At 38.9% G+C, this 10,216-nt stretch overlaps 1 protein-coding gene across 1 annotated transcript in view; it reads right to left on the bottom strand.

The window, feature by feature from the left end:
- Positions 1-10,216, bottom strand: part of SLC8A1 (solute carrier family 8 member A1) — a 467,813-nt gene that overhangs the window by 68,645 nt on the left and 388,952 nt on the right. The window contains exon 8 of the mRNA XM_007945027.2: positions 7,904-8,003. Within this exon, the coding sequence (XP_007943218.1) occupies positions 7,904-8,003 (100 nt within the window). The remainder of the gene's footprint in view (positions 1-7,903; positions 8,004-10,216) is intronic.

Below are 10,216 nucleotides of genomic sequence, written 5' to 3'. Positions count from 1 at the left end.
GGTTCAAACCCACCAGCCACTCCTCGGAAGGAAGGTTGGGCAATCTACTTCCGTAGTAATACCACCTTGGAAACCCAAGGAGGGGTCGCTATGAGTCAGGTTCGGCTTGACAGCAGTGAGTTTTGAGTATGTATATGTGTGTACATGTGTGGCTGTCTATTTGAGCTTATGTACACTCAGGCCCCACAGTCACAGCTACTGAGTTCATCTTCAGACTGCAGGGTGTCCTAGGCTGGTTTGCACCCAGCTCTGCTACTTACCAGCTTTACTTCTTAAGCAGACTTGTTTTTTTGAATGTTGGCTTTCTAATCAATAAAATAGCATATGTAATGCATGAAAACAAAAAAGTTTAACTAGTGTTTTCAGTAACTTAGCCATTTAGTAATGAAATTCAAATGACTGCATTTACACAAAATTTGATTATATTTTATAATAATTTCAAGATGATTTGCCTTCCAAAAGCCAATTCTGATATCTAAATGTATAGATGACCCTTCTGGAAATATGTATTGTCCTAATTAATCCTTAGGAGCTCTGGTAGCATAGTGGCTAAAGCACTTGACTGCTAACCAGAAGGCTGGCAGTTCAAACCCCCCAGCCACTCCTCAGAAGCCACTTTTGTAGTGATACTGCCTCGGAAACCCAAGGAGGGGTCGCTATGAGTCAGGCCGACTGGATGGCACATAACAACAACAACAACAACAATTAATCCTTATAGCTACTCCACAGTGACATGCAATTATCCCCACTTTACATATGAGGGAGCTGTGATTGAGAGTTAAATTGCCCAGAGTCACTCAGGGAGTTTCTGTTTGAATCCAAAACCAGGCTTGTGATCACTGTCTCTTCCACCTTGCTGCAGCCTGAGGCTGTTCTGAAGAACAACAATATTGCAGTTGTGGAACTAGGATTGGCATCTTGGTCCTCCTTTCCCAGCTAATGCTTGCCCTCTTCCCTGAAGCAACTGTTTTTCCCTTGGTTCCAAGAAGGCACAATTCTCCCACCATAGAGACACTAGGAAGAAGGGGGAGTTGGGAAAAACTCAGACTAGGCATAAAGGGAATGCTCGCTCCATTTAGAAATGCATGCTGACATGTCTTTAAAACACCTGGTGGCATGAGACTTGGCTTGCAAGTTTCTGATAGCTTTTCCCTTTTGTACACCACTGCGTGGGTATTCAACCCAGGAAGACAGAAGGAGAACCACTGGGACAAAGATATTTAATCCCTGGATTCTCCCAAGTCCTTTCTCTCTTTAAATATGGACTGTAAGAACCGGGTTTCTGGAAACATTATTTATGGTCATAGGAGACCCTGGTACTAAGCTATGGAAGTCAGGAAAAGTGGGGAAGAGATTACTAGGGGGTTACCTAGAAACCAATTCAACCACAACCAGTGAGAAAAAGAAGCAAAATCCTATTTACAAAAGCACAATTTTTGTTTTAGCATGATCTATAGACTCAATTTTGCACAGAAAATTGCATAGGAAAAAACCTCTCGGTACAGCCCTTTAAAAAGCAATTTAATAGTTTTAATAAGGCAAATCTTTCTAATTCTCAACTATTTAGCCATAAAATCTTAAAATCTAATGAAAGTCTGTTTTCAATAAAGGCTGCTTTACGAATTTTATTGTTCATTTAACAACCTACAAACATTAACATTCTTTAACACTTAAATTTAATCATAATGACAAATATAGCTTTCTAACTGCCTTTGTGTAATCTGTTATTATTGTTGTTAGGTGCTGTAGGGTCGGCTCTGACTCATAGAAACCCTGTGTACAACAGAATGAAACACTGCCCAGTCCTGCGCCATTCTAACAATCCTTGCTATGCTTGAACCCTTTGTTGCAGCCACTGTGTCAGTTCATCTCGTTGGAGGTCTTCCCCTTTTTTGCTGACTTTCTTTACCAAGTATAATCTCCTCCAGGGACTGGTCCCTCCCGACAACATGACCAAAGTTGGCGAGACAAACTCTGGTCATTCTCGCTTTTAAGGAGCATTCCAGCTGCATTTCCTCCAGGGCAGATTTGTTCATTCTTCTGGCAGTCCATGACATTTTCAGTATTCTTTGCCAACACCACAACTCAAAGCCATCAACTCTTCTTCAGTCTTCCTTATTTGTTGTCCCATTTTTATATGTATATAAGGTGACTGAAAATACCATGGCTTGAGTTAGGCGCACCTTAGTCTTCAAAGTGGCATCTTTGCTCTTTAACACTTTAAAGAGGTCTTCTGCAGCAGATTTTACCAGAACAATACAATGACTCATTTCCTCACTGCTGCTTCCATGAGTGTTGATTGTGGATCTAAGTAAAATGATATTCTGGATGACTTCAATCTTTTCTCTGTTTATCATGATGTTGCTTATAGGTCCAGTTGTGAGGATTTTTATTTTCTGTATGTTGAGGTGTAATCCATACTGAAGATTATAGTCTTTAAGTTTCATCAGTAAGTACTTCAAGTTGTCTTCAATTTCAGCAAGCAAGGTTGTGTCAGGTGCATATCACAGTTTATTAATGAATCTTCCTCCAATCCTAATGCTACATTCTTCTTCATATAGTCCAGCTTCTCAGATTATTTGCTCAACATGCAGATTGCATAAGTATGGTGAGAGGATACAATCCTGACACACACCATTCCTGATTTTAAACCATTCAGTATACCCTTGTTCTATTTGAATAAAGCCTCTTGGTCTACGTACAAGTACCTCATGTGCACAATTAAATGTTCTGGAATTCCCATTCTTCCCAATGTTATCCATAATTTGTTATGATCCACACAATTGAATGCCTTTGCACAGTCAATAAAACACAGGCAAACATCTTTTTAGTATTCTTTGCTTTCAGCCCAAATACACTTGACATCAGCCATGATATCCCTTGTTCTAATTCCAGTTCTGAATCCAGCTTGAATTTCTGGTAGTTCCCTGCCGACATAACTGCTGCAACCAATTTTGAATTATCCTCAGCAAAATTTTAATTGTGTGTGATATTAATGATATTGTTCAATAATTTCCAAATTCTGTTGGATCACCTTTCTTTGGAATGGACATGAAGATGGATCTTTTCCAGTCAGTTGGCCAGGTAACTATCTTTCAAATTTCTTGGCATAAACAAGTAAGCACCTTAAGTGCTGCATTCATTTGTTGAAATATCTCAGTGGGTATTCTGTCAATTCATGGGTCCTTGTTTTTCTCTAATTCCTTCAATGTAAGTGCTTGGAGTTTTCCCTTCAATACCATTGGTTCCTGATCATAGGCTATCTCCTGAAAAGGATGAACACTGAACAATTCTTTTAGTCACAGTTACTCTGTGTATTCCTTCTATCTTCTGTTGATGCTTCCTGCATCATTAAGTATTTTCCCATAGAATGCTTTAGTATTGAAGTTCAAGGCTTGAATTTTTTCCTTTAATTTTTTCAGCTTCAGAAATGCCAAGTGTGTTCTTCCCTTTTGGTTTTATAACTCCATGTCTTTGCATATTTCATTCTAATACTTTATTTTGTCTTCTTGAGCCAGCCTTTAAAATCTTCTGTGGAGCTCTTTTTTTTTTCCCATCATTTCTGCCATTCACTTTAGTTACTCTCCTTTCAAGAGCAAGTTACAGAGTTTCTTTTGGTCTTTTCTTTCTTTCCTGTCTTTACAATGTACTTGACTGCTAATCAGAAGGCTGGTGGTTCAAACCCACTAGCCACTCTTTGGAAGGAAGGTTGGGCAATCTACTTCCATAGTGATACTGCCTCAGAAACCCAAGGAGGGGTCGCTATGAGTTGGATCTGACTCAATGGCACATAACAACAACAACACCACCACCAACAACAATTTGCTTTCTTTATGTATAATATCACCCACAACTTGTCTGGTCTTCAGTCATTGGTGTTCATTGTGTTAAATCTGTTCTTCAGATGGTCTCGAAATTCAGGTGGCATATACTCAAGGTCATATTTTGGCTCTTGTGGACTTGTTTTAATTTTCTCCAACTTCAACTTGAACTTGCCTATGAGCAATTGATGGCCTGTCCCCTAGTCAGCTTTTGGCCTTGTTTTGACTGATGATGTTGAGCTTCACCATTACCTCTTTCCTCAGATGTAGTTTGTCTGATTCCTGTGTTTCCCATATGGTGAGGTCCACGTGTATAACCACCACTTATGTTGTTGTAAAAAGCTATTGGCAATGAATAAGTTATTGGTCTTACAAATTCTATCATACAATCTCTGGCATCAAATCTATCATCAAGGCCATATCTTCCAACTAAGATGCTTCTTCTTCATTTCCAAATTTTGCATTCCAATCACCAGTAATTATCAATACATCTTTATTGCATGTTTGGTCAATTTCATACCGCAAAAGTTGGTAAAAATCTTCAATTTCTTCATATTTGGCTTTAAAAATAGTATTAACCAAGTATTAAAAATAGTATTAACCAATCTTCCTCATAGGTGTATGGGTATTATCCTATCACTGACAGCATTCAGGATAGAACTTGAAAAGGCCAATACTAGTCCATTTCAGGTAATGCCTCAGACAGATCTTTCTGTGTTCCATTTCATTCTCCTAGATTCATACTATGTATATTCCATGTTCCAATTATTAATGAATGTTTGCATCTCTTTCTTCCCATTTTGAGTCATATTCTATCAGCAAATGAAGGTCCTGAAAGCTTTACTACCTCCACATCATTAAAGCTGACTCTACTTTGAAGACACAGCTCTTCCCCAGTTATATTTTGAGTGCCTTCCAACCTGAGTGGCTCATCTTCCAGCACTGTATCAAGCAATGTTTCAGGGTTATTCATTAAGTTTTCTAGGAATATATCAGATAGTGATTCACTGCTATTCATAAGGTTTTTGGTGACCAATTTTTTCAGAAATGGATGGTCCCATCCTTCTTCCCAGTGTGTCTTATTCTGTAAGCTCCACTGAAATCTGTCCACCATTGGTGATCCTGCTGGTATTCAAAATATCAGTGGCATAGCTTCTAACCTCACAGCAACACACAAGCCACTCCAGTACAACAAACTGATAGTTAAGTGGTGGTTGTGTACTTTAGTGCCTATAAAATATGCATTTGCTTTTCTGATATCTTATGTCTTAATATTGTAAATAAGGTCTATTTACCCAGAAGCCTACAAATTTCTAAACTATTGTGTTTTCTTCCTAAGCAGTCACTTGGAAACTTAAATACAATATATTGTGTGACAAATAAGGGAACTAAGGAGCTCTGGTGATTCAGTGCCTATGGCATTTACTGCTAACCAGAAGGCTGGTGGTTCAAACCCACCAGGCGCTTGCAGAAGGAAAATGGGGCAATCTACTTCCATAAAGATTTGCCACCTCGGAAACCCAAGGGGGTCACTATGAGTTGGAATCGACTGGATGGCAGTGAGATTTTTTTTTTTTTTGAGTGAATGCTTTGTGTTCTATTCATCAACAGTCCTTCAAAGGACTGAGGTGGGCATTAGTCCCATCATGGGAACAATAAGCCATGGTATGAGAAGAGGAGATAGGCCAGTGCCACTCAGTGGGAGAAAGGTGGGGAGAAATTTTCTCACTTTGGCAGGAGATGGCACATTGGATGAGTACATGGTAAATCAGAGCTCTGAGCTATGCACCAAAGCCATGTAGCCTCACCGAGTTTCATTTATTTACTCTATAATGTGATAACAATTATTCTTACCCCATGGCTTTTGAGAAGATATAATCCATATAATATATATAAACGGGTGTCTGGGTGGTGCAAATTGTTCATGTGCAGAGTGGCTGACTGAAAAGTAGGAGGTTCAAGTCCACCCAGAAGTGCCTTGGAAGAAAGTTCTAGGGATCTACTTCCAAAAAATCTGCCATAGGGAATGGTTAACAATGATGGCTCACCTACGTGATGAATGTAATTAACGTCACTAAACTGCACTGGTACTTATGTATTTACCACAACAAAACAAAACAAGATAAATAAATAAATAAATAAAACATATAGTGCACACTAGTACTCTAATAGGCATAGGGCAGCCATGAGTTGGAATTGACTTGATGGCAACTGGTAGTATTTTTAAAATACATATGAAAGTTATTGCAAGCCAAAATCCATCTGTTTAGAGTAAGAAACATTTTTATGATTGTTTCTCTGCATATCTGTCCTGAACAGGATTAATTACAAGACTTTGGCCTTCTTAATGACATAATCTTGCTGGCTGTTCAAAGGGACCTTTTCCCTTGCCAGTTAATGATCATAAATTTTTGCCAGGGTCTTTAAGGGTTACAGAAATGTGTGAATGGAACAACCCAAAACCATTTCACTTTTAGAAAAGCAAATTTGGCATTAATGTGTCTGTTGATGTTGCCATCTTGGCCATCTTATCTATAATTGCAGCCCTGACACACATTTCTTGTCTCCCTCTACAGCCTGATTGTTCTACATGATGAAGATCACTAGCATCCATACACTTAGAATGCAAGCTTCACTTGGGCACGACTATTTGTTGTTTCGTTCACTGTCATATCCCAGCATCAAGAACAATGACATATAGAAAATGAGCGCATAATGACCACCATGTGTAAACAAATGCTCGTATATCTTCAGGCAAAGGAAACCTGGACATAAGTTGGAATGGTTCACTAAGGCTTTCATTGCCTTTACTGCTCAATTGGGATCTGTCAAAGATGATAAAACCATTTGGTACATTTTTAATGTTTTCTGCTATTGGACTCATCAGCAGTTTCTTATTTGAGCCATCTTTGGCCTTTAGTTTTTCTGTGAAACAGGAATATAGCTCATGCCTCAGGTGCTAATCTTAGATTTATAGAAAAACATCAACTACATGAGGGAGTTTTCCCCTCCTCTATTAGAGTTAAGTGTAAATTCCAAACCCATTCTCCTAAGCAATTACCAACCATTTAATGTTCATAAATTCCCATTGTATACTTCATTATAATAAACCAAGGAATGTACATAAACAGCACTAATAAGAAGAAGACACACAAGTTGTTACCACCCCCCTTGTTCCCACAGCAATGGAAAATTCATCACATTATCCTGTGGGAGACTGTGCTAGAACTCATGGCCTTACTGCTACTGATACTGTTTCCATATTTTTGGGACTCACTATTTAGAAACCCTAGCTTTGTTCATTAGCTCCAACAGTAAAAGATGAGCCAGTGAGGAAAGCACCAGTGTATATTGAGCAAAAAAGACCTGGAAAAAAAATCTATGCCAGTGACACTGTCATGAATATTCGAGAGGGACTTTTCTCTATCTTTTTACAATCACACCAAAAATAGACAAGGTTTAACAATGCAGGAAGGGGACGCTTCTTTCTGTATTTAATTTCCTTAGGTCTCTGGCTTTGAAAGTTTGAAAAAGACTTCATTTTGTAGGATTTTCCTAAATAAACCTCTGTTCTTTGCTTGTGGAAGAATGAACAGAATGTGATGCTATTTCCATTTCTAAAGCCAGTGCAAATATTAATTTGTTAAAAGTTGTTGAGGAGAGTGTAACATGATGCAGATGGTAGTGGTAATGTATCTTAATGTCGCATCCTTTTCTACCTATGATTTTGCTGCTTCCTTTTTGACCTTCACTTGGCCTTCTTGTGCTGCTTTTAGGAAATTTTCCAGACAAAGCCTTTTGCGTGGCCATCAGTGAGTTAGAGATACAACAGATTTTAAATTTATCTTGTCTGCTTCGTGAAAGACAATGTCGATGGAGAAGAATGCCACACTTAAAGACATTTGCTAAATAGTCTATATTAGACTCCAAAATATGCTTAATTGCTACAACTACCTTTATTTCTCTCTTAGTTTTACCCTAGAAGTCTTTTGGTGCTTTGCCACAGAAGAAGTGTTCACAGTAGTAAAACTAAGCTCAGAATGGGCCATTATAATTTATAACATGCAGAGAAAGGTACTCACCAGCGCTGACAGTGATTGCTTCAATAAACTGCTCTCTCCAGCTGTTTGTGCCAACCACAAGGGCTAGGTTTGTCTTCTTAATGAGTTTGTCCACGGTACTCTAGAAAGGTTGAGGAGAATAAGATAATAACTGCCGGGTTTGTTAAGGTCTTGGGAAATCTAAAACCTTGTTGATTTTGAAACCCCAGAGTTACATAAAAGGTAGCAGATGTTAGGCTCAGAACAACAGTATTGACATCAAACACTGTTATGATTATGCAAACAAGCATAGTCCTTTGTTGGAAACATTCTGAAATGGAAACTTCTTGGTAGCAAATATAAGCTTCCTTCACTGCTTAATGGCCAATGAAGAATAGCCTCAGTGTTTAGAACAGCAGATGCTACAAAAGCCCATCCGTTCCCATTGAACAGTTTATGAACGTGCTTCTCTCCTGGCTTCATCTACAGTGTGCTGTCTTCAACTTAATTAACACATGCCCTGCTCTGCATTACATATCTGTGAATAATCAGAAATGGCAGACAGATTATGGAACCAAATACTCTTCTTATTGTACTTTTGTTTGAAATGAAATGTAGTAAGCCAGCAGATCTTCCAGGTTGCTGCATGATTATCAATAAATGGATTTTTCTTTGGTTACCAATTTTGTCATCCTCGTGATTGCTAGAGAATGTCATTCTCACCCTACTCCCATTTCAGATGAGAAAAGACAAGACACGAAAGGTCAATTCTTATGATTTAGAGCACATTACACTGAACTCTTCCCCGTTGTTTACTACCACTGTGCTGCATACCCTTATTTTCCATTAGGTCTTTTTTTTAAAACTTGGTTTTGTACAATTAGCACTCTCTAGCTTTCTAAATGTCACTTAATGTGACAACAGGAGCAGCCAAGCATTCACAAGAAAACTAAGTAAGCAGATGCACCCAAAGCACTACCACACATCACAGTGACTACAGGGAAAAGGGTCATTTCCAGTACATGAGGGCTGCTCTTCCTAGAGAGACTACTACATTGACTACTCTACCAAACAACTACACTTACTGTCAGAGCATCCTCGAATTCCCACTAATTGCAAAGGGGCAGAAAACGTATTATTTGTGTTAGGTCAGAATCTGTATATGTTTAGTGCAATATACCTGAATTAACTACGGCTTGAGAGATAGTACGTTATCAGCTACCTGAGGGTCAGAAAAGTGCAATCCTGGGGTTCTGAGTGAAAGGTCAAAAATAAAACCAGAATGCTCATTGTGTTAGTTCAAGGAAAGTCACATGGACTGACTTGAAACAGTGAGAAGATAATAAACATGCAAGGACCCAGAAACAACTGGTCCACTTTGTGTTTTCAAAATCATTCTCTGCTAGATTATATGTCCTTAGGTGGTGACTTTTCAGCCTCCAGCCTTGTGCCTGTAAGTGCAGTGCCCCTGATAACAGCTACAACAGATACTGCTTATGGCCACCAAAACTTGGAGCACATGACAAGCACCTGTCATTACTCTCTTGACTCAGTCACATCTTCTTAAGTCCTCTGAGTGCCTTGGTTGATGCCAATTCAAAGCTCTGTGCAGAAGGTAACAAGAAATAATTTTGATTCTTCCAAATGCAATGGAAACTTGGAGCAGGTCCCTCCAAACTTTAGTTCATATTAATCCTGGAGGACTACGGTATACCAGGGTTCTCCCTAGGACTTAATTTGTATATGTGTCCTTCTCTTATCTACGAGAAGAAGAGGGGATAATAAAGAAGAATTTGAAGGTCAGACACTGAACTTGGACTTTGCCATCTATAATTATCTTGAGGTATTAAAGCATTTGACTGCTAACCAGGAGGCTGGTGGTTCAAATCCACCAGAAACTCCTCAGAAGAAAGAGTGGGCAATCTACTTCTGTAGTGATACCACCTCGGAAACCCAGGGAGGGGTCGCTATGGGTCGCATCTGACTTGACAGTGGTGAGTGAGTGAGTGAGTGATCCTATATGCCAGTGATCAGCCGTTCACTACATTGGACTTGCAAGCAATTGTAAGAACCTCACCATCAGCAATGGCATGGCCTTAATCACAATGTGGTAAACAAGGACTCTGGGCAAAACAGAGTTGGGCACTGTGAGGTGTCACTCAGATATGGGTCTCAAATATAATTCTGGGACATTTGAATAACTTAAGGAAAATAGCTATGTTCCAGAAAAATAAATTTCTGCAAAGAATGATATACTATCAAAATTGACACCTAAGGGCACTTTAGGCACATGCCCTCATGGTGCTCTTTATGTTAAGGATTATTATATATATTACATTATATATATATATATAT

Source organism: Orycteropus afer, unplaced genomic scaffold (genome assembly GCF_000298275.1).
Source record: "Orycteropus afer afer isolate SDZICR_OR568_19922 unplaced genomic scaffold, OryAfe1.0 scaffold00131, whole genome shotgun sequence".
Taxonomy (NCBI): Eukaryota; Metazoa; Chordata; class Mammalia; order Tubulidentata; family Orycteropodidae; genus Orycteropus; species Orycteropus afer.
The sequence above is the reverse complement of the archived record's forward strand: the minus strand, read 5'-3'. Positions and strand labels throughout refer to the sequence as shown.